The sequence below is a fragment of the Pelodiscus sinensis genome, chromosome 2 (assembly GCF_052426305.1).
Source record: "Pelodiscus sinensis isolate ZL-2025 chromosome 2, ASM5242630v1, whole genome shotgun sequence".
Taxonomy (NCBI): Eukaryota; Metazoa; Chordata; order Testudines; family Trionychidae; genus Pelodiscus; species Pelodiscus sinensis.
Window position 1 is genome coordinate 258,013,560 of NC_143053.1, and position 24,085 is coordinate 258,037,644.

A 24,085-nucleotide genomic window follows, 5' to 3' on the forward strand; every position below is an offset into this window, starting at 1 on the left:
CCCTGTGCTCCGTTGTACCAAGACACAAGAGGGGTCAGCAAAGGAGTTGGGCCTCTACGCTCCTCCCCACTCTGCAGGGAAACACGCTGGCCCAGGCGTGGTACCACTCTGAAGCCACAAGATGCCCCATCCTGGCCAGTGTGGGGAGTGGCTGCAATTCCCAGGGAAGGCTTTGCTTCAGGCTCCGTGGGGTTCTGCGTGTTGCTCAAAGCCACGTGCTCCTTTAACCTGCTCCGGTGCTTTATCCAAAGGCTTTTTATTTGATCAAAAAGCTTCACCGAACGCCCCCCCACCCGCAATCCCAACCCACATACTGCTGGGCATGCTCTGCAGGGGACGAGAAGGCAGGACACAGCATGCGCCTGGAACAGACGTCCCCCGTGGGAAATGCTCCCAAAGGGCAAGCCACATGCATGTGGTTCTAGAAGGGTCTATGGGGCTGCCCCACATCTGCCCTCGTGGGAGTTGCTGTGCTGTGGCGGAAATGTTCAGGGCTCCGAGAGAGATTCCCTTCTCCCGAAGTCGGAGGGAGGGACGGATTCTGCGAGCAGAGGGACAAGACGGTAGCGAGTCTCTGTGCCAGGGCAGCCCGCCAGACCTCCTTAGTCAGAATCACTTCCTTCCTGCTTTGCCGATCCAACAGCTGATGCCAGCTCTTCCTCTTGGCCTCTCAGCCGCTCCCCTGCGCGGGAAGAGAAAAGCCATCACTGTGTAACTGGAGTTCAGAACGGCACGGGAAGAGGGCGTGATCTGAACCAGGCTACCCAAACAGCCAGCACGTCCACCTGCTCCACTGACCCTGGATTGGCTCCACCGTTATTTCTAGAGTGGCTGTCACCCAAATGGCTAGGCCAATCTGGCTTCTACTGTACAACATGTCGCGGCAGGACCCGGTACCATCCCTGAGAGATTTACCCCAGATCCCTAAATGGCCCCCTCAAAGGCTGAACTCACAACCCTGGGTTGAGCAGGCCAATGCTCAAACCACCGAGCTATCCCTCTCCTCCAGGGTTTAGCTCTACCCTGTAAGGTCTTGGCTGGAAGGAAGAGCTCTACTTAGACCAGGCTCTGGGGATCAGTGGCTGGCTGCCAGAAGGGGGCAGCATCACTCATCAGAGCAGCCAGACCGGGTCAGACCAAAGGTCCATCTTGCCCGGTGTCCCGTCTGCCGACTGTGGCCAATGCCAGATGCCCCAGGGGGGGTGAACACAACAGGGAATCATCACGTGATCCCTCCCGTCGCCCATTCCCAGCCCCAGACGAACAGAGGCCAGGGACACCGTTCCCACCCATCCTGGCTATTAGCCATTGATGGACTTAACCTCCATGAACAGATCTTGTTCCTTTTTGAGCCCTGTTGTAGTCTTGGCCTTCACTCCAGAAGGCGCCCCTAGAGAGGGGGCAGCTGGGACAGCTGATTCCTGACACTCTGCCAAGGCTTTCCCGTGTACAAAGTGCTACCGAGCGCCCCCGAGCTCGCACTGGGATCCCTGAGCTGTCCGATGGCGGGAGAAGTCCAGCTCCATCATGGAACAGGACACCGTTACAGCCTCTGCCCGGGGTGTCTGTGTGGCAGCCCGAAGCACGTCGCTGCTCATCAACACGGCCATGACTTTCAAAGATAAATATGCAGCCTAACTACATTGTCTGCTTCTCAAAGGGCTGAGCTCCCCACAGATCCTTCCGGCACAGCTGCTGGGAGCCCCGAGGCAGGAGCATAGCTATCAGGTTAGAGCCTAACTTTTGTCTCCTGCCTTTGGAAAATCTTGGCCTCACTCCTTCCAAGTCGGTAATATTCTCCTGCCGGGCAGGCCAACGGTGGCCGGGCACTTACTTATCAATTCAGCAATTGCCCTTTGCGTTCTCTTCTCCAGCTTTTCCAGCTTCTTGGCCACGTCTCGCTTTAAATCCCTGGGGGAGAGGATGGTAATTAGCGGGAAAGCCCAACACACCAGCACACAGACCCGCACGGGCAGCCAAGGAGCTCAGATGAAAGGGGCCAGGGGTCTATTCAGAGCCAGCCTGGGGCCTCAGAGGAAGTCCAGCCACAGACGCACGGCCTCTGCCTTGTAAGCTCCTTGGGGCAGAGACTGGCACCGTCATCCTCACCATCCTCAGAGCCAGGGCAAGAGACCTTGCAGGCCAGTCTTATGGGGATATCCCTGCCACTTGCATTCCCTAGACACAGGGCTATCCCTAGACAGGGTGCAGGGTGTGGGACAGCTTCTCCTCCCCCCCCAGGCTCTGCCCCACCCCACCTCTTTCTGGCCCTGCTCTGCATCCATTACAACCCTTCCTTAAAGCCCCCAGCTCCTCCTCTCCCAAACGATGGTGGGGTGAAGAGGGGCCAGTCATGCTGATGCCAGCCCCTGCATCAACCAGGTCCCCATGTCCCACTGACATACGGGGCTCGGGGGAACCACCACAAACCGTCCCTTGAACCCACACACCACCCCCGGAGTGGGGGCGGAGCAGCATTCCCTTCAAACTGGAATTGGATGGGGAGGGTACAGGAAGTGCCAGCTTCATGGGGGAGGGTGCGTGTCACTTCCTTGGGGGAGGAAGGGGAATGAAGAAACCCTCCGCCTCTGCCCCTCCCCACCCAGCAATCCTTGCCCTCCCTGTACTTTGAGAACAGCAGCACCCTCAGTGACACCAAGGGCTCCATGATACTCCTTCTGATCTGCCTCCTGACACGTGAACCCCACAACTCCCACTAGTCCCTCCCCCACACCCGCACCCAGGGACCCGTGTGGCACGGCGATAGTCAAACTCACAGAGAAGCCAACTCCCCAAGCAAGCACAAAACACCCAACCCACCGGGAGCCTGGGGCAGTAAAGGTCTACTGCTCCACCTGCAGGCCTGTGCGATTTGTGATGTATCTATCGAGGTTCAGAACAGGAGGCGGAGGAGCACTTCCGTGCCCCTCATTTCCATCAGAAACGTCTCTCTCCTTAGCTTCGGAGGCCCGGCAGTAACACGTTCTTTTGCTTATTATCCTGCGCACGCCGTTCCCTGCTGGGGGTGTGTAGCACGGATGCCCACACCTGCCCACGTCCTGAACTGAAGATGCTGTGGGACCATTGCTCATCATGCGTTTGTACAGTGCCTAGCACACTAGGGCCTCGACCCCAGTACAAGCATCACCAGAGCCCTTTGTCACTGGGCAAATGATAAGCAAGCCAAAGTGTGCCCCGTCCTAGAAATTCTCAAAATGTGGAGTTTAGCACCACCGCCCACGTAGCCAATCCCGAGAGCCAAAGCCTGTTCATACTCTTCTACAGGACGTTTATGGAGATTTGCTGCAGTCTAGCGTTCGTGGTGCTGTGGGGATTTTAGTTCTCCCCCTTGGAGATTGTTCTACACTCAGCTCTCACTGCTGGGAAGTTTCCCTCCACATTCAACATGCGTTTCCCAACTTCTTGTCCTATCCCAGCTAGTGTAACCGTACCAGGGTTAAAGTTATGGAAATTGCTAGAGAGTGACCCGGCTACCATGGAAACACACGAAAGCGGTGTGTTATCCTAAGATCACACTTACCAATCTGGTTTCCTGGGGGCGAGGTTTGCCAAATCCTAGAGGAAAGGAACAAAGGGATTCTCATTAAAAGGAGCTAAAGTACTACAAATGGGAAACAGGGCATTTACCAGCGAGCACAATTCTATTTCAAACCGGGTATTGCAAAGCAGACACGTACCACTTCTTCAATGATAGGCTCTGGTTTCGCTGCTTGTAGTTGGTCTTTTACTTTATCTTCCACTAGAGGGAGCAACAGAACAAATGTTAGCGAAAAAACGAGCGGTCCTGTGGCGCCGTAGAGACTAACCAAAATATACAGAATCGTGCGCTTTCGTGGGCAAAATCCACTTCCTCAGCTGAACTAGAGCGGAAATAACAGAAACCAAGAGAGAGCTATAACAGTAGAAGTAGTACCTGTCAATTGCAGGCTCGTGTTAATGAGGCTAATTAAGTGGGCTGATTGTGTCCCATGCATAGCTTTTGATGTGGAAATGCAGCTAATAAAGGCGGTAGAAATTGGCTTTGTAATGTACCAACCCTGTTAATGTCTTTATTCAAGCCCAGGGTAATGGTGTCAAATCTACAGATGAATTCCAGTTCTGTACTCTCTCTCTAATTGGCTTGTGAAATTCCTTTGTAGAAGAATGGCTACTTTTAAATCCATGTTTGAGTGACCAGGCAGGTTAAAATGCTCCCCTCCGGGTTTCCGTGTGATACCATTTCTGATGTCTGATTTGCATCCATTTACCCCTTTGTTGTCGAGACTGTCCAGTTTGGCCATTCTCCAAGGCCAAGGGGCATTGCCGGCACACATCACATTACAGGACGTGCAGTGGTATGAGTCCCTGATGTTGTGGCGTATGTGGTCAGTCTTGTGATGGCGCCACTTGTGTGGATGTGTGGACCGAGTGGCTCTTACAAGAAAGCCAGCGTGAGGACAGAGCTGACGGGTGCTTCACTTTGAAGGGGTACTGGCAACTGGTCCTTCTGGAGCGTGTACAAATGCTAACCCTAACAGACATGCTTTAGCAACTACTTCAGTACAGAACCATTCCCATGCTCAAACATGGCACTCCAGGGCTATGTCTACACTCGCGGCTCCTTGCGCGAGTATGGCGGTTCTTGCGCAAGAATCCGCAGAGCATCCACACTGCCCGCCTGCTCTTGCGCAAGGAAATTTACAGTACAGGCAGTCCCCGGATTACATGGATCCGACTTACATTGGATCCCTACTTACAAACGGGGTGAGGCAACCCCGCACTAGCTGCTTCCCCCCAGCAGACCAGGGAGACGCGACGCTAGCACCCCGCCCCCTCCCCCAGCAGACCAGGGAGACATGGAGCGGCTTTTCTCAGCAGACACCTCAGCTTGAGAATAAAGGACTGAGGGAAGTGAGGTGTGGGAGAATAAAACTGAGCTCTGGAGAAATGTTTGGCTAGAGTTTCCCCTACAATATGTACCAGTTCCGACTTACATACAGATTCAACTTAAGAACAAACCTACAGTCTCTATCTTGTACGTAACCCGGGTACTGCCTGTAGTGCGTGGTAAGAGAGGGCTTCTTGCGCAAGAGCTACGCTCTTTTTTAACTGGTGTAAGCTCTCTTGCACAGGAGCTCTTGCACAAAAGAGGGCAGTGTGGACACTTGGCAGGGATTTCTTGTGCAAGAAAGCCCTATGGCTAAAATGGCCATCAGAGCTTTCTTGCACGAGAGAGTGTCCACACGGCCATGGATGCTCTTGCGCAAAAGCACAGCTCGCACACGGCAGTGTGGACGTTTTCTTGTGCAAGATGTTCTTGTGCAAGAAGCTGCCAGTGTAGACATAGCCCAGAAGTGGAACGGACATCCATTGTCTGAACGGAGAGAAATGCAAGAAGGGAGCAGCGGCAGAACTGAAGTCAGCTGGACTCTACATGTTAACCTCTGCTGCTGTACCACTGGAAAGGAACTTGGATTTGCTTATAGTACATGACTTAAGTTGGCAATGTTAATTCAAAGCAAGCAACGATGCAGAGGACTGAGTTTTCCTGAAGGAGCAGTATTTCCTACAACAGTGGTTCTTGATCATTTCGATATCCGGCACGGGCTTGCTGCCTTCCAAACCTCCATCAGGAAGATCTCAGGGACAGGCACCAGTCCACAGACTGGTCCCAAAGAAACACTGTCTGAGAGCTAGGACAAAGTCCCACAAGCAGAAGCACTGAAAGGATGATTGGTAAACATGGTTCCCTGTGATTGCTGTATTCATGGGAGACTTCCCACTCTGCAGTTCTGTGGCAAATTACTTTTAATGTTCTAATCTCTCCTTACATTAGCCACCCCAGAATTCAGACTTCCACACAGCATATGCTAGCTCCTTCCTTCCTGTGATGGTCACTCTGACTGGAAGATCTCTGCATTCAGAGAAGTACCTGAACGCTATTAAAATCCCTACATGAAAACTAATGTAAAGCCCCAAATGGAACAAGAGACAGTGGCGGAGTTCCCTCTTACTGTCTGCCCAGACATTGCAACGAGGGGAGGCTGAGCAAAGCAGTACTGACCAGCGGACCCGATTCTGCGCTTGAGTGCACTATTTCTATCACACACAGCCCCCTCCCCCGGGTGTTAGAAATGCCCTACTGCAGATAACCGCTGCAGAGTGGGAAACACATTACCCTTTTGGTTTAATTCGGGTCTGTTTTGTGCTTCCCTGGGGGAGGAAATGGCTTTGAATGATGGAAATAAAAACTCAGAGACAAGGAAAAGATGCACTGTGGTTAGGAGAACGGAGCTGAGTGGTGGAACCACGAGCAGGACACAGCCTGGTCCACTCCCATGGAAACTCAGTCCAGGCTAGGATAATACGGTTAGTCCCAAATTCTGCTTAGAGTGTGGTTCAGTTGTAGATACAGAAGGGAGGTTGCTCTCTCTCTCGCAAGATCAAAGGGGCAAGATCTGCATTTTGTTACCTGGCCTCTACATCAAACTATTTTACTTCCTATGAGGCTGTGAGTAAATACACCCCGGTTTGATACATGAGGCTTCCTGATTTCTCTCTCCTCTTCCCCCCACCCCCCGTCGCTGATTTTAAACAAGCCTACACCCAACACTGCCAGGATTCAGCTACAGAGCAACTCCTCTCCCAAGGCAGAGAGTAGCACACAACACAGCCAGAGGCCAGGCTCCTCATGGCAGCAGCGTTGGGCTAGGATAAGCCACTGGCGTTCTCTTTAAAGGAGATGATAGAGCTACAAAGAAAACCAGTTCTTGGACATCACTGGACGTTATCATAGAATCATAAGACTGTAAAGGACCACAAGAAGTCATCAAGTCCAGTCCCTGCCCTTATGGCAGGACCAAGCACCATGTAGATTAGTGTTTCTCAACCTTTTTTTTTTTTTTTAAATCAAGGACCCCTTTTTCAAAAAAAAAAAAAAAAATAATTATAAGTACCCCCAGTACCTACAGTTTTCAGACACAATTTTTTTTCTACCATTGCAACACATGTGTTTAAACAACTTAATCAGGCAAGCGATGAAATTTTTGGGTGTATTTTTGGTATTATAAAAATAATCAAGCGCTGTAAAACTTAAAACAAAAATTCCATTTTCTCCAAATTTCAGTTGTGTTGACGTATCCCCCCAAACTTCTCTCTGGTTGAGAAACACTGATTTAGATCGCCCCCTAATAGATGTCTGTCTAACCTGCTCTTAAATATCTCCAGGGATGGAGATTCCACAACCTCTCTAGGCAATTTATCCCAGTGTTTAACCACCCTGACAGGTAGGAATTTTTCCCTAATGTCCAACCTAAACCTCCCTTGCTGCAAGTTAAACCCATTGCTTCTTGTGCTATCAGCAGAGGCCAAGGAGAACAATTTTTCTCTCTCAGCCTTAAAGCACCCTTTTAGTTTCTTGAAAGCTGCTATCGTGTCTCCTCTCAGTCTTCTCTTTTCCACAATAAACAAGCCTGATTCCTTCATCCTTCCCTCATAGTTCATGTTTTCTAGACCTTTTATCACTTAGGTTGCTCGTCTCTGGACTTTCTCCACATCTTTCCTGAAATGTGGTGCCCAGAACTGGACACAATATTCTAGTTGATGCCTATACGTCAGCACCGAGTTCAGCAGAATAATTACTTCTTGTGTACTGCTGATGACACTTCTGCAAAAACATCACAGAACGTTCTCTTTTTTTTGCAAGAGCATTACACCATTCACTCGTATTTCGCTTGTGGTCCACAGTCACTCCCAGTTCTCCTTCCTAGGCAGCCGTTTCCCATTCTGTGTGTGCACAACAGATTGATTCTTCCTAAGTGGAGTACTTTGCATTTCTCCTTATTGAATTTCATCCTGTTTACCTCAGACTATTTCTCCAGTTTGTCCAGAATATTTTGAATGGTGACCCTCTCCTCCAAAGAACTTGCCACCTCTCCCAGCTTGCCATCATCCACTAACTTTATGAGGTACTCATCATGCCACTATCTAGATCAGTGTTTGCCAATTTTATTTGACCATGGAACCTCGTGGGGTTGACCGTAGGGTTGCCTTGTGATTTGTCGGGAAAAAAAAGCCCCCCCCCCCCCCCCCAAAACCCTCTGTCTCTTTAAGAGGAGGGTGGGGGAATTCCACGGAGCACCAATTGGTCTAAATCATTGACCAATCACTCGAGGCAGCTGTGTCCGCTTCCCATCATTGCAACGGAGGGAAAACGCCATTCACGCTTCACAGGAGGGCAAACCACGAGATTCTACACACAGATGAGATCCACGGAGCCCCCGCAACTTTCTAATCAAAGCCACCGTTCCTGTACTACAGGGTATTTTTTCTGCAAACTTTCAAAACTAATTTCTGCCACTCCTGATCCTTAGCACACATTTAAAGATTTTTGCTTTACATTATTTAAGTATAAGTGAATTTTCCAGCCGCAGAATGGTGCCTGATAAAAAGCCCTGAATTTGTGGGTAACATGTTCTAACGTGGCTGCTTAAAGTTAATAAAAAGTAAAAGTGGCTTGGTTTTCAGAGGTGCTAAGTGCCTACGGTTTCCACTGACGTCCAAGAGATGAACACAGGGGCCTGAATATGGCTTTCCAGGCCAAACTAGAGGCCCCCCAAGTGTGGGTCAACATGTATGGGGACAAGAGGAATCCAGTGGATCTGTTGTACTTCGATTTCCAGAAAGTCTTTGACAAGGTCTTTCACCGGAGGCTCAGAAGCAAAGTACCCTGGGGATAAGGGGGAAGATCCTCTCGTGGTGTGGCAGGTGGTTAAAAGATAGAAAACAAAGGATAGGTCTAACTAGTTTCTAGAATGGTGGGAGGGGTTTGTTCTGGGACATCTCCTAGTCAACCTGTGATCTGGAAAACGAGGTAGACAGTAAGATGCAGAGGGCAGACTGATTGCCAGGTGGGGGGGAGCTCCGCAGTCCCGGAAGGGGCAGGGCTAGCCTCCCCCCACCAGCCCTTCAGCACCGCCCAGGTTCCGGAGCACGCCGCATGGGGCTCCCGCTGTTATTTAAAGGACCCCTGGCTCCAGCAACTATAGCAGCATCTGGTGGCAGCCGGGAACCCCAGGCCCTTTGGGATCACTGGATCTGGGGCAGCGCTCCCGCCCTCCGTTCCCGTCAGCAGGCCTGGTGAGGTGGCCACATTTGAAGATGACACAAAACTACGGGTTGGACCTCTCTGGTCCGGCACCCAGGAGATCTGAGCTGTCCCAAAGCAGGGAGTTTGCCAGACCAAGAGAGGTCCATGCCCCGCTCCTTGGCTCCCACCCCTCTGCCACCACAGTTCCCTGGGGTTCCCCTACCAAGCTGCCCAGCCGCCACCAGCCTGGCCTGCTGCCGCTGGGGGTTCCCCGGGGCTTTCCAGTTGCTGCCTGGCCCAGCTGCCTCCAGGGGGTTCCCAAGCCAGGGCCACCCGGCCCCGCATAGCCACTCTGCCATTGGGGATTCCCCAGCCCTGCCTGGCCTCGCTGACGCAGACAGGCGGTTCCTTGGCTGGGGCACCCACCCATTCGAAAGTGATCCATCCCCTACTGCCCCTTCCCAGCTTCTGACAAACACAGGCTAGGGACACCATCCCTGCCCATCCTGGCTAATAGCCGCTGATGGACCTACCCTCCGTGAATGTATCTAGCTCTTTTTTGAACCCTGTTAAAACCCTGGCCTTCACAACATCCTCTGGCAAGGAGTTCCACAGGTTGACTGCGCTGCATGAAGAAAAATTTCCTTTGGTTTGTTTTGAACCCACGACCTATTCATTTCATTTGTTGACCCCTAGTCCTAGTGTTATGGGAGCAAGTAAAAAACTTTTCCCTTAGTCACTTTCTCCACACCAGTCGTGATTTAATAGACCATGGTTAAGATGTTCCTGTTACAGCCCTAGCTGAAGCCATCTCTCCAAACAGGGCAACATGGAGGCAACGGGGCCTGCTGCTGACCCTGTACTAGAGGCAGAGGACTTCACTCTCCAGGATGTTCAGTCTAGCTACTTTCATGCTGTCTTCCTCCTTGTTCTTTTTTGTTTTTAAAGGGGGTGGGAATGATTTTGACCTTCCCTGCTTCTCAAAAGCTCTCTCTCTAGCACGGAGGTGGGGAACCTCAGGCCCAGGGGCCCAGTTTGCCTGGATCCGGCCCCCCAGGCTTAGGGCTCCCCTCCAGCATTGGGGGCGCTCCAGCCTCCCCTCCACCCTAGTGCGGGGTTGGATCACACAAACTCTACTAGCCTGAGCCTCCCTAGGCTCTGAGGAGCGGGGGGAACATGGGGAGTCTCTTTCCCCTCCTCAGTCAGAGACCATATCAGGGTTTTGTTGTTGCCGTGGTTTTGCTTTTCAAAGCCACTGGGACATTTCAGTTTAGAAAAGAGGAGACTGAGGGGGGATAGGATAGAGGTCTATACAATCATGACTGGTGTGGAGAGGGCGCATAAAGAAAAGTTATTCATTAGTTCCCATAATATAAGGACTAGAGGACACCAAATGAAACTACTGGGTAGCAGGTTTCAAACTAATAAGCAAAAGTTCTTCTTCACACAGCGTGTAGTCAACCTGTGGAACTCCCTGCCAGAGGAGGCTGTGAAAGCTAGAACTATAACAGAGTTTAAAGAGAAGTTAGATAAATTCATGGAGGTTAGGTCCATAAAAGGTTATTAGCCAGGAGGTAGGAATGGTTTCCCTGGCCTCTGTTTGTCAGAGGCTGGGGACGGATGGCAGGAGACAAATTGCTTGACCATTGTCTTTGGTCCACCCCCTCCGAGGCATCTGATGCTGGCCACCGTCGGCAGACAGGCTACTGGGCTAGATGGACCTTTGGTCTGACCCAGTACGGCCGTTCTTATGTATTTGTGTTCGGCCCCCGACTGATTTTTCTGGGAGTCAGCAGCACCCGACCCACAAAAGCTTCCCCTCCCCTGCTCTAGCACCTACCTGAGGCTGGCTTGGCCTGAGGCACCTTCCTTTTCTTGAGCTCTTCATCCTCAGGAACATAGTTTCGCAACTTGAGCTCCCTAGAAAGCAAGGGGAGAAGGCGAGACGAGTGTAAGCACGTGCCCGTTCCTCTCGCCAGGCCGCCAGCGCCGTACCGGACATGCGCAGGAACGGGACAGAGAGGCAGCCGCCCCAGTTCCCACCTCCTCCCCTCAATACATTAGGGGGAGATTCTGAACTAAGCAGGCACAACCCAGGCTGCTTGCTCCTCCACGTGAAGCATTTGCTTATTGAATAGTTGACTACTGACTTGACAAGTTGCTCCTCCCCCACCTTGCTGCCTTTATCAGAGAGAGGCGGGGGGGGACGACAGGAGCTGGTTCTCCCCCAGCATTATCTCTGCGGGGAGCCAAGAGGCGTAGCAGGGGACCAGGCTTGAGCCGGGCATCAGCTGATTCCCGGCTCGCGCCCAGTCCCCCTGCTGCGGCTTGTGCTTTTTAAACATATCAGGAGCCGCCAGGCTCTTACTACATTTAAAAGGCAGAGCCGCAGCGGGGTTAGCTCCCGGGGCCAGGAGCTCCCCCCGCTATAGCTCCGCGTTCCCCCTCTTATCGACGAAGCAACTAGTCGATGGAAATTCCATCGCCTCATTGATCAGCTGCTTAAACGCCATTCAACGTCCCTAATGCAGGGTCCCATTCACTCGAGTGCTGATGGGACTGAAGCCAACGAAGGGCCCCCCAGAGCGGAAACTCTGGCATCCGGTCAAGGTGCAGACGGGAAGGGTGTTTTTCAAGTCGAGAGAAGTGAAAGGTGAATTAGAGCCGAACAGCCCTTGTCGGCCTCATAGCCAAGGGGTTCAGACCCAGCGGCTTACGGAAGGCAAACGGCAAAGCAAGGAGAACGCAGTGTGGGTTTCTGGGCAGAGCTCATCCACTCAACAAGCTGCAGGGGAGGAGAGAGACCACCTTCAGCATAGGCCAAGCATTCCTGAACCCCTTCCCAGTTCTTTCCAGGCCAGGGCGTGATGAATTCCAGAGATGCTGATGAACCCCTCTCCTGTTGGGGCCTTTTTTTGTTCTTTGTATAAGCCTCCCCTCCCCCCAAGTTTAAGTCTCTTATAAGCCTGACTCTGCACATACGTAACTTGACTTGTAACTTTATTACTTCAGCGGGCTCACTGTACATCACCTCACACAGCAGGGATCCAGGACTAGGGCTCCCTGGTGCCAGAGTCAGGCAAATAATAATCAAAAAGAAGCATCTGCAAATGCTTTTGCGAGATCGAGGCCTTGGATGGCAAGATCTCAGAGCAGGGAGCTTGTCTCCTGTGCCTGTAAACAATGCTAAGTAACAGCTGGTGCAATCTAATAGTATTGTAGCCCATAAGGCAAATTAAAGAAGATTAAACCAATCTAACACTTTAGATTGGTTTATGCGCTCAAGATGCTCCAAAGCTTTCAATTGGTTAAGCTGTTAATGCATCTGTAAGGCTCTCAGTTTAATGCAAAATACATTACAAATGAGAGGGGGAGGGCAGAGACGGACACGAGGGGTGAAGACAAAGCCAAGGGGGAACCAATCACATTGTTCTAAAACCCATTTCTTAAATGATGCACCGGAGGGTCATTCAAACCTAGACATTCGCACTTCCCCTGCGATGCCAAAAGGGCTGCAGGCGCTTCTGCTTGTAATGGACCTTGAAATTAACTCCCGTTTTGGTTTTGCACTTGCATCAACTGTCAGAACTGCCCTGAAACAGCGTTGGACTGCTGCTGTGCAGCACATCGGACGACAAAACATTTTCATCGAGATCCTACGTAAACACTGAAAACTGGGGTTTTCCCTTTAAAAAAAATCCGTGACAGAATACAGGTTGGAGCTCTGGACTCGGCCCAAATGAGGGATTTTGCTGGACCATGTCTGGCCCCCCTGCTGCCGGCCTCCCCACCAAGCTTCCTGGCTCCCCTGGGTGGCCCAGTTCAGCTACTACCCCCACCTGCCCAGCTGGGCTGCACACTGGGCTCCTGCCCCCCTCCCCTTCCCGGGGCAGTTCAGCTGCATTGTGCCAGGCTCTCACCCTTCTGCAGCACGGGGGGTTCCCACCTCTGCAGCGAGCCCGGACCCCGGATTGTCCATGGCCCTCCTGGACCACGGATGTTACCGGACCAAAGAACTTAAGAACGGCCAGACTGGGTCAGACCAAAGGTCCATCCAGCCCAGTACCCTGTCTGCCGACAGTGGCCAATGCCAGGTGCCCCAGAGGGAGTGAATCGAACAGGTAATCATCAAGCGATCTCTCTCCTGCCATCCATCTCCACCCTCTGACGAACAGAGGCTAGGGACACCATTCATTACCCATCCTGGCTAATAGCCATTGATGGACTTAACCTCCATGAATTTATCTAGTTCTCTTTTAAACCCTGTTCTAGTCCTAACCTTCACAACCTCCTCAGGCAAGGAGTTCCACAGATTGACTATGCGCTGTGTGAAGAACTTCCTTTTATTTGGAAGAGAGTCCCAGTTTATAGAGAGACAACCTGTAATTTGACGTTTCCATTTTTAACGGCCCCTGGACAAAGGGTAAGTGGTGTGTGAAGTATGACACCGCTGTCCGTCTGAATCCGAAGTCATCCCGGTCACAAAAACGAGGGGCAGCATTTCACTTGATACTGTACCAATTCCTCCACCCCGCCAGCAGTCAACAGCACTGGGCTGTCAGTCCTGACACTGGTTTTCCTGTGTGTTTAGTAGAAACAAATCAAGTCCCACTAAATTAGTGGCACTGCCCAGATTCAAAGCATTAGCTCTTTGCAATCTCACTTCTACTTTTGTTCATATTTTGGTAGCACCGGGAGCCCTCTATCGAGATCAAGGCCTGGCAGCATTGGGGACAGTACATATCGTGAAAGCCAGTCTCTGCCCCCAAAGAGTTTACAGTCCATGTAAAGACAGCAGGAAGAAGGCAAGAGAAAGGGGTGCAGTGTTACCCACCCCGCTACAGGAAAGATGGCCCAGGATTTAGGGTGCGAGCCTGAGACGTAGGAGACTGCAGCTCAATCCCTTGCTCTGTCACAGACATCATGGGTGTTGCTAGGTTTTCGTGCCTCTGTTTCCCCTGTACTTGCAAGGAGATTGGGGGGCTAAATTAAAGCTTGTGGTGCTCAGATATTATGACCATGGGGCCACAGAAACAGCTAATATAACAGAAGCGGAAGAGTGGGAACCCAGTCCCAGAGTGACTTAGGGTACATCTAGACTACACCTCTCTGTCGACAGAGAGATGTAGATTAGACATGTCGAAATTGCTAATGAAGCAGGGATTTAAATATCCTGCGCCTCATTAGGATTAATATGGCTGCCACTTTTTTCGACATGGAGCTTTTTCGAAAAAACTCCAGTAGTCTAGATGGGAATCTGTTGAAAAATAAACCCTTTTTCAACAGATCCTGTATTCCTCAAAAAATGAGGATCTGTCGAAAAAGGGTTTACTTTTCGACAGATCCCTGTCTAGACTGCTGCTTTTTTCTTCCGAAAAAACTCCATGTCGAAAAAAGCGGCGGCCATGTTTATGCTAATGAAGCGTGGGATATTTAAATTCCTGCTTCATTAGCAATTTCGACGTGTCTAATCTACATCTCTCTGTCGACAGAAAGGTGTAGTCTAGACACAGCTGTGGTGACTTGCCCGAGAACTTTGTGTCAGAGCTTGGGACAGATCCCAGGTGGTGTCCCTCCCCACCCAAACATAACACCAAGGAACAGGCCACGTTTCCCACCAGTGGGCAGAAGCGGTTGGATCGAGGCTGATTAAAAGAAACAGATTCCGGTGGAGCTTAGCTTGGGACTGAAATACAAGCGGAGGTCAAACATTTCTCCTTGTGTCCAGGACAGGTCGGAGGTTATGGAATTCGCCTTTCAGCATGACTGCTGTGCTCCTTGCACAGCCTGCTCTTGGCGCTGGAGAGAAATCTTTCACTCAGCTGAGGGGGGATCGGAAGCAACTGATTGTCTGCGGACAGGAACTGCCCCTCCGGGAATGCTTTCTGAGCCAAAGGGTGTTGTCCCAGGGCCGTGAGTGGACTTGCCAAGATTTCTAGGGTTAAAAGGAAAGCCGTGTGGCTGACCGCTCTGGGACAGAAGGCTCAGACCACTCAGTACCGAATGAAATCAGCGAGTCGCCAAGCGTGCCAAGTCTCACAAGAGCCAGCCGTTCATTCTGCAGAGTTCCCACCACAGTACAGCAACACTGGTCGCCTCCCAGAGGCCTTTCCAGCCTTCTGCTGCCCCCGCGACAGCAGGTTTCTATTTCTCCAAACAGCACCGGGAGCTTGGATCCTGTTCGGATACTCGAGGAGGGACCCTCTCACCCACGTCCTCTCCCTTGCGGCTGAGCAGGATGCAGACGCAGTGGTAGCCATTCCACAGAGCCGTGTGGAGCGGCAGAGCCGACTCCTGTGGCAATTCAAAGAGGCCTGGGGCTCCACAGGAGCTACAAGCCCCTTTGAAACACTGGGCTCTGGAGCACCTGTCCTGCCCCCACCAGCAGGGCTAAGCATGGACTCGGTGCTGCATCAGCTAAGGCCAGCGCTAGGGTGAAGTAACTCCCTGGCAGAAGTGCGGGGAGGAGGCGAGGGGGCAGCCAGCTGGGATGTGCTTCCACAAACAGCAGAGGGCTCCCTGGGGGTTCCATGCCCGTCGCTGGGCGGGGGGCACACAGGAAGAGGTTTGGGGGGGGTGCAGAGATTCGAACAATGCCTAGGTTCAGATGGAGTGTGTCTAGGCGGGGAAACCGAGGCAGAGGTGAAACCAAGGTCACAGAGGTGGCGTCAGACATCGGAACAGGAACCAACAGCACCTCGCTTCTAATCTTATTCGCAGCCCACGGAGCCCCATCACCCTCTACGGAAAAGTGGGAGGAAGAATTTAATCAAGGGAGGTTAATTTACTACCACTGAATGCTACCAAGAGAGCCAACTGCTAGCTGGCACGCTCCTTTCATTCCTTCGGATCCCAAATGACTGATCCACCATTGGGTTTTACAGAACCGGGCCCCACACAAACCTGACAGGGGTCTCTATGTTTTTATTAACAGTCCCCACAAAGCAGAGTTTGGTTGCCAGCCTGGAGAAAAGAGAAGGTAACAAACAGCCTGTCAGGCAGTGCTGCTAGATACTTGGCCGGCAGGCCGGATCTGGCCTGCTGAAGGGGTTTATCGGACTCACACAGTGCAGTCGGACTCTGCGGGATGGAAGCTTTCCTTTCAATGTTTCTAGGGGCTGGAGGTCATGTCAAGGAGGTTTTCCTGTTAATGACTGTAACCTAGCACAGACTTCCGGAGCGCAGCCGCTCCGAAACAATAGCGCCGAGCAAACAAGCCAAGCGGGTGTTACCGTGAAGCTTAACTGTGAAACTTGACAAGCCAGATAACCATTATGTGCCTCCTTGCGTATGTGGGTGCTCTGGCTTGGACAAACAGCCAGAGGGCAGAGAGCAGCAGCCATCCCACAAGCACACAGCATATTAGTCCCAGTGCGTCATGTCCAAAGGCTCTGATTCTGCAAGCTTCTCCGGGCAAACGCAGGGGTCAGCACAAGGAGCAACTTACAAAAGCTGCACAAAGGCCACGTTCTACGATCTTTGTGCAATCCTCCTATTCACCCCTACATTTCAAGGGGCCTACATGACCCTGATTTCATACCCCTCATGCACACAGTCCACTTAAGGCTGTTAAAACCCTAACTTGGCCCTCTCCAACACAGGAGTTTGATACCTGAGGTAAGAGGGGAAATCCTGGAGGAAACAGGTATTTTGGCCGGCTAGTGGTTCACAATTATGCCCAGAAACATCTCAGCTTGGCCTATAGTTACCCCATGACTTGTATGCACAGAGTGAGGGCCAAGATGGTCACCCAGTAGGGTTTTACTGCTAGGGAAGTTTACACTGGCCACTTCGGGGATGACACCGTTAGCATCCCTGGGCCGTGGGGTTGATCTGCAGACAAGCAGAGCCACTCGGGCCGCTGGCACGTTGTTCCTGCAGCCTTTGGCACTGTAAGGCTTTGTCACCCTTAAAGCCACTCTCCATTTGGGGATACGCAGCATGTGGACCAGGCAGGGATGAGGCTGTAGCACAATGGAGAGTCAGGTTCAAATCCAATTCCCCAACAGGCAGGGATGCAGTGTAGTCTCTGTCTGTCATAAGAACATAAGAATGGCCATACTGGGTCAGAACAAGGCCAATCCAGCCCAGTACCCTGTCTACTGACAGCGGCCAATGCCAGGTGTCCCAGAGGGAGTGAACAGAACAGGCAATGATCAAGCGACCTCTCTCCTGCCATCCATCTGCATCCTCTGACAAACAGAGGCTAGGGACACCATTCCTTACCCAGCCTGGCTAATAGCCAGGGCTCAACAAATAATGTAATCTACTTGCCCATGGCAAGTAGATTATAAACCAGCACAGCGCGATCTGTGCATGCGCAGCTCGCAGAACCATGCGGCTGGCAAGCGGGGCTTGCTGCCGCTTGGCAAACCCTGCTAATAGCCATTGAGGGACTTAACCTCCATGAATTTATCTAGTTCTCTTTTGAACCCTGTTAAAAGTTCTAGCCTTCACAACCTCCTCAGGCAAGGAGTTCCACAGGTTGCCTGTGTGTAGTGTGAAGAAGAACTTCCTTTTATTTGTTTTAAACCTGCTACCCATTAGTTTCATTTGGTGGCCCCTAGTTCTTATATTATGGGAACAAGTAAATAACTTTTCCCTATTCACTTTCTCCACCCATTCATGATTTCATGGACCTCTATCATATCCCCCTTAGTCTCCTCTTTTCCAAGCTGAAAAGTCCCAGTCTCTTTAATCTCTCCTCACTGGGACCTGTTCCAAACCCCTGATCATTTTAGTTGCCCTTTTCTGAACCTTTTCTAATGTCAGTATATCTTTTTTGAGGAGCAGGAGACCACATCTGTATGCAGTATTCCAGATGTGGGCATACCATGGATTTATATAAGGGCAATAAGATATTCTCCATCTTATTCTCTATAAATCAGTCTGTCTCTCCCTCTCTCTATACATATATATATATATATATTTGAGCAGTGGTCTCCAACCTTTTTACAAGATCACTTTTTAAATGTCAGAACAAGCCAAGATCTATCGCCCCATCCTTCCCCCAAATCCCCACCCCATCCTTGAAGACTGGGATAGTCACTGGAGGTAGGTAGTGGGGCTTCTTGGGGGCTTGGGGGCCCTGAACGCCCCTCCCCATCGACCAGTCGATCACGATCGACGGGTTGGTGACCACGGTATTAGAGCATGTCTAATTTCTGTTCTCCTCCTCTCCATCACTTGCTGTCCCCACCAACACCCTGTCCCCACGGGCACCCTGTCCCCTGACACAGAACCCCGTCCCCTATCCCCTGTTCCCACCCCAGCACCCTGCCCCCACTGGCACTCTGTCCCCTGCCCCAGCACCCTCCATTGACCATTGACATGTGACAAAAGTCATTCAGTCAGTCACAAAAAAACAACAAAAAACCCTGTCAACGCAACATTACGGCTGCCGCCATAAGGAATCCAAGTCCAAGAATAAGAACGTGCAGACTGCCTGCACCACCTTACCTTTCCCCGTTTCCCCATATGTCGGACACTGCGATGCCTTTAATAAACGTGATCACGCATGTGATGGATAGGAAGAGTGCTGGCCTCCTAAAGGGTTAAACTCAGGTAGCTAAGGGCATTGCTGGCAGGGAGCCAAACGAACCAATGGGAGACAACGCTGAAATGTAAATATATGCCTTCAGCCGGTTTTCTCTTGGGCTGGAGAGAGCAGATGCAGGGGCCAGAATTACCATGCCTAGAAGATACATCGGGCATGGGAATTAACTGGACCTGGAAGTACAAATCCGCCTGTAGTCTGAGTGGAGGGGAAAGTCACAATCAGGGCACTTTTCTTTTCTTTTGGGTTGTTCGGTTTAAATGTTTCTGTGTGACTCTATGCCTTCCCTCCTCCACTCATCTTTGAAGTTACTGCCCAAAGGACTATGGTTGTTTGGGGTTTGATTTGTTCTTTCCTAGTCGCTCTGGAACACCTAGTGTGACGTAGTGGGGGGTACCTTGCTGGTTGCTGTGTTGGGCAGTGGGTTGTGAGTGACCTCTGCTGACTGTAGCACTGGGCTGGGGGTGAGTCATTATGCAAAAAGGGTCTCTCAACCTGTCCGACCAGCTACCCCCCAGGGAGAGAAACAAAGGAAGGTGGAATGCCGCCTCTGGCTGGGAGGGAAGGGCTGGAAGAGAGTTGGTTAGTTTCTGTCTGGGATCATGGAGGAGACAGCCTAGGGAGAGGGGCTGGGATTGTAGGGCCCAGCCACCCCCCCATCTCAAGGGGGGGCACTGAGGCCTCCTAGCCCCAGTTCCTGTAACCAGATGACATCTGTGCTGTGCTGTGTCCTGGAGAAGCAATAAACTCCCTCTATTCTACTGGCTGGTGGAGTCTGTCCGTGTCATTACGGGGGTGCAGGAGACGGGAAAACCCCAACGCGCCGTCACACCTAGCAACCACGTATGTTTTATCAAGTATCTATTTGGTTAATAAAAAACACTTTTGGAAGGTGATGATTTGATGCTTCTGTCTTGGAAAGTACAGGAGATCGATCGACTCTCTCTCTCTCTCTCTCTCTCTCTCTCTCAGATCAGCTACCAGAGACTGCTGTTTACTTTCTCTTTGTTTTTTCAAACTCCCTTGGGGTAAAGGAGCTTGGGGTTACCCCTCTGGAGGGAGTCCACGTGCTTCTCCCTGGGTTCAAGGAGAAAGGGTTTGTTTTTCCTGTTGTTTCACTTGGTGGTGGCAGCTACTCCTCTAAAGTCAGTGAATCGGTGACTCTGGGCAGTTTTGAGTTTGTCAGTTGTGCCTATTAAAGCAAGGTAGTTAAGGTCTTTGCGGGTACCCACCTTCTGCACTTGGAGTGCCAGAGTGGGGAACTGCCCTGACAGCACATTTCTCAGAGACAGCATGAGACAACAGCCCCGGAGTGGAGGCGTATCGGCCAGGACTGGCCCCCGTCCTCCATCACTCACCCCAGAGAAGGTGCAATGGGGCGACACTGTGGTAAGGCTGAACTTGTGGCATCTAGGGTCCCGTGGAGCCCACAAGTGGAGGACTGTCCATGTTTTTCAGTTTACGGCACACTCGGGCACCCCCCACGTGCAAGCTGGTACCTGGATCGGCTGCATGGCCCAACGTGCAGCTAGCATTTACAACCCCCACCGAGTTCGAAGAGTCCTTCCCACAAGATGGTGTGATGTAGTGGGGGTGTGGTCTACTTTTATAATCCTGTGTTCGCTCTTTGCTGTATGGTGGGGTGTGTAATTCCTAGTGACTCACTGCAGATGTGTGTTGGGCCCAGACACAGGAGATCACAACTCTTGGCCAGGAAGGGAGACAGGATAGGCGGGGCTGCACCAGACTGGGGGGGCAGGGCTGGTGAGAAGTGTCAGTCTGGGCTAGGAGGAGTGAGGAGGCTGGGAGCAGGAAAGGGGGTGAGGGGCCCAGAAGCCTCTTCCCCCCCCAAGAGGAATAATGCTGCCTGCTCTCGGGGTCTGGGAGAACACGTAACCTATGCTACCCTGTGACCTTGGGAACCAATAAAACCGTCGGTTCTACCTGCTGACTGAATCATCTGGCTGTGGATGGGGGTGTAGGCTCAGGGACCGCCCCCCAACGCACCGCGACAGAGGTGAAGAACTATCTTGCTGCAAAACAGGATACTTAAGGCGCTTTAAACTTTCTTCCGCGCATTTGCTTTTCATACTAAGGGTGTGTCTAGACTACAGGGTTTTGTCGACAAAAGTGGACTTTTGTCGACAAAACTATACCTGCGTCCACACTGCCTTTGAGTTATGTTGACATAACGTCGACAAAACTCAGCAGATTTGTCGACGTATGTAAACCTCATTCTACGAGGAATAACGCCTTTTGTTGACAGAGTTCTGTCGATAGAAGGCATTATTGCATCTACACTGTCCTTTGCATCCACACTGTTATGTCGACAAAGCGGCTTGCTTTGTCGACAGAACTAGCTGTAGTCTAGACGCTCTTTGTCGACAGAAGCTTTGTCGACAGTATCTGTCGACAAAACTTCTGTCGACAAAACCCTGTAGTCTAGACGTACCCTAAGAGAGTGGAGTGTGTCACGACGTGAACGTTGTGTCCCCCCCCCATATTAATAAATGGGCCGTCCAAGTCTTTTGCACACGGTCTCCTCGTGTCTGCCTGAAGTACAATTCACGGTGCCAGGAACTCTCGGGAGAGCAACTTCTCCAGACGCAGCGACCACGGCTCCAGTTGCTATTACAGAGCAGCCACTTGAACGCGCATGAACTAGAATGCTTAAAAAGGCAAGACATTCCGGTCTTGGGGATGAGAAGCTTAGTACCAAGGAACAACCGTCCAGAACTTGCAAGAGCATTCTCCTAGGTGAGGAGCAATTCTTCATAGGCATGTGGTGCTGAAGCGCATTTTACTGGAGGGACGGCCAGCGGAAAGCTTGCAGTAGGAGGTAGCAATTGTATGGACTTTCCAAACCTTACAAGGGCTCCAATCTTGCAGAATTCAGAAGTCCTCCCCAACAGGCTCGTCTCCCTGCCAGGTCACCCATCCTCCTCCAAATCGGAAGGATCCCAAGCGTTAGACAGTTCTACATACTATCCACACAGTCACTCCCTCAAGTCTTCCTGCGCTAGATGCCAGCGGAAGATGCCGAATGAGATGGTACACTGTCTGTCCCAAGCCCCAGCCAAAGCTCAGTGGTTCATGATGCTCACGATTCCAACTGGCTCCTATTTGGAAGCACAGGGGCTATGTTAGTGGATTCTGTTCTTGGGAAACAACTGCCATGCTTAAACAAGTCCTCCATGCCCTCTTAAGTATCTCAGCTGTTCCAGGCCATTTCCCTCAGAGAAATACCACCTGGTTTTGATTATTCACTGCACTTTCACTCCTCAAGCTACTCCACAGCTTCATCACCTTCAAATTCTATTAGAAAGACTCCAGTGGGCTTTTGAAAAAATGCCCTTGAAATGGAAACGCCTCATTGTCCTCTAACGAGAAAGCGATAGAAATATTCCTCTGCCACTTCCATGTCCACCAATCTCTGTCTCAGAGGGGTAGCTGCATTAGTCGGTCACTTAAAAAACCAGTAGTCCTGTGGCACCTTACAGACGAACAAAATATATATAGAACCGTGAGCTTTTGTGAGCAAAAGCCACTTCATTGGAGGAGTTGGAGTGGAAATAACAGAAATCAAGAGAGAGAACAGCAGAAGCAGTACCTGTCAAGTGTAGGACCCTGTTAATGAGGCTAATTAAGTGGGCTGGATGCATCCCATTCGTAGTCCACTAAGGGTTCGGCTACACGGTGGGGGAGTTTCGGAAAAGGTATGCAAATAGCGCTGGCGTTTGCATACCTTCCGGGGGAAAAAATGGAAGACGACGCTTTTCTGCCATTTTGTCCTGTGTAAACGGGGCCAAATGTCGAGGGAAAAGCCCCCTCTTTCGAAAGCCCCTGTAAACCTCATTTTACAAGGAAGAAGGAGGCTTTTGAAAGAGGGTGTTTTCTGACATTGGGCCCCGTGTAGATGGGGCCAAATGATAGAAAAGCTTCTTCTGGGAAAAAAACGGAAAAAAGTATGCAAATGCGAGCGCTATTGCATATCTCTTCCAGAAAAAAACAAACCCACAGTGTAGCCGTACCCTAAGTTGCTGAATAATCTTGGGCAAATCAATTTCCCTCTCTCTGGTTCAGCTTACCCACATATCAAATCGGAATGTTATGTTCCTATCTCTTGGGACTCTGTTAAAATTATTTGTACAGATTTGTAGGTCCTCATAGGGAAGTTGCTAAGATTTTCCACTCTACCTGCCGTTGAACTTTCGTATTCAGCCTGATTTAATAACTCATTTCCCACATCATTTTCAAGATTATGCTTTCATATCTACCACCATCTACTTCCTGCAGCATTTCTGGGTCGAGCAGCCATCCATCTCTCCTTGACCCTCGTTCTCAGTGAATTGACTTGGAATGAAGGGTTCTTAACATTTTCAAGCTACTTTATTTATTCATCCTTCATATCTTCATGCAGGGAATTTGCTGTATTTGCTCTGTGGTTGACATAGCAACCGAGAATTGTTTTCTAAGAGGGTATCACACCGCTGTTAAAAATAAAATAAAAAAATCTCTCAGCTGGTATTTCAGCTGAGATCACCTCTCTGTCTAGTCACCGAAAGAAGAGCTATACCACAGTACTCCATCCTGGGGCAGGCGGCAGATGCACCTCTGAAGGCCTTACCAACCCAAAAGTCCAGAAACTATGTCTGCTTAAAATGATCCAGTTCTTTTCCAACATGCCTGGATGTCTTGCCCCAGGAGGGGAAGCAAAGGAAAGAGAAACACAGAGAAGGAGGAGTAGCTCTCTACTGCCTTCTTCGCAAAGGTTAGCTTCAGAATTGTCATGTTGCCACTAGGGATGTAATAGGATAAGGCTATGTCTACACTGGCGGGTTGTTGCACCAGAAGTATGCAAATGAGGCTAGGCGTGGAATATTGCCGAGCCTCATTTGCATACCTAATGAGTTGCCATTTTTGCAGAAGAGGCTCTTGCGCCAGAGGGAGCTGTCTACACTGCCCCTTCTTGCGCAAGAAAAACCCTCTTGCGCAATGCCGCTACGCTGATTATTTTCAGGAAGAATGGCACTGCATAAGAGGGTTTTTCTTGCGCAAGGGGCAGTGTAGACAGCTCCTTCTAGCGCAAGAGCCTCTTCTGCAAAATGGCGGCTCATTAGGTATGCAAATGAGGCTCGTCGATATTCCATGCTTAGCCTCATTTGCATACTTCTGGCACAACAACCTGCCAGTGCAGACATAGCCTAACTGTTTACACAGTTAACGATTATTACCGCGCACAATTACATGCAGGCTCCCTGGGAGTGGGGCCGGCAGGCAGAAGCCAGTGCATGCTGCTGCCTCTGCATCAGAGGCAGCAGCGCAGGACAGCAGCCAATTCACCAGGAGTGGCGTGACATGCAGAAGCCGGCCGGTATCAGAGGCAGCAGCGCAGGGTGGCCGCCAGCTCCCTGGTAGCAGGGCTGGCAGATCCAACTTGA

At 51.0% G+C, this 24,085-nt stretch overlaps 1 protein-coding gene across 1 annotated transcript in view; it reads right to left on the reverse strand.

The window, feature by feature from the left end:
• Nucleotides 1-240: 240 nt before the first annotated feature.
• The window catches only part of CCDC12 (coiled-coil domain containing 12), a 73,781-nt gene continuing 49,936 nt past the window's right edge, over nt 241-24,085 (reverse strand). Inside the window, exons 3-7 of the mRNA XM_075922978.2 lie at nt 10,929-11,008; nt 3,699-3,760; nt 3,542-3,576; nt 1,835-1,911; nt 241-682 (exon numbers count right to left, since the gene is read on the reverse strand). Of these exons, the coding sequence (XP_075779093.2) occupies nt 603-682; nt 1,835-1,911; nt 3,542-3,576; nt 3,699-3,760; nt 10,929-11,008 (334 nt within the window). The 3' untranslated portion in view covers nt 241-602. The remainder of the gene's footprint in view (nt 683-1,834; nt 1,912-3,541; nt 3,577-3,698; nt 3,761-10,928; nt 11,009-24,085) is intronic.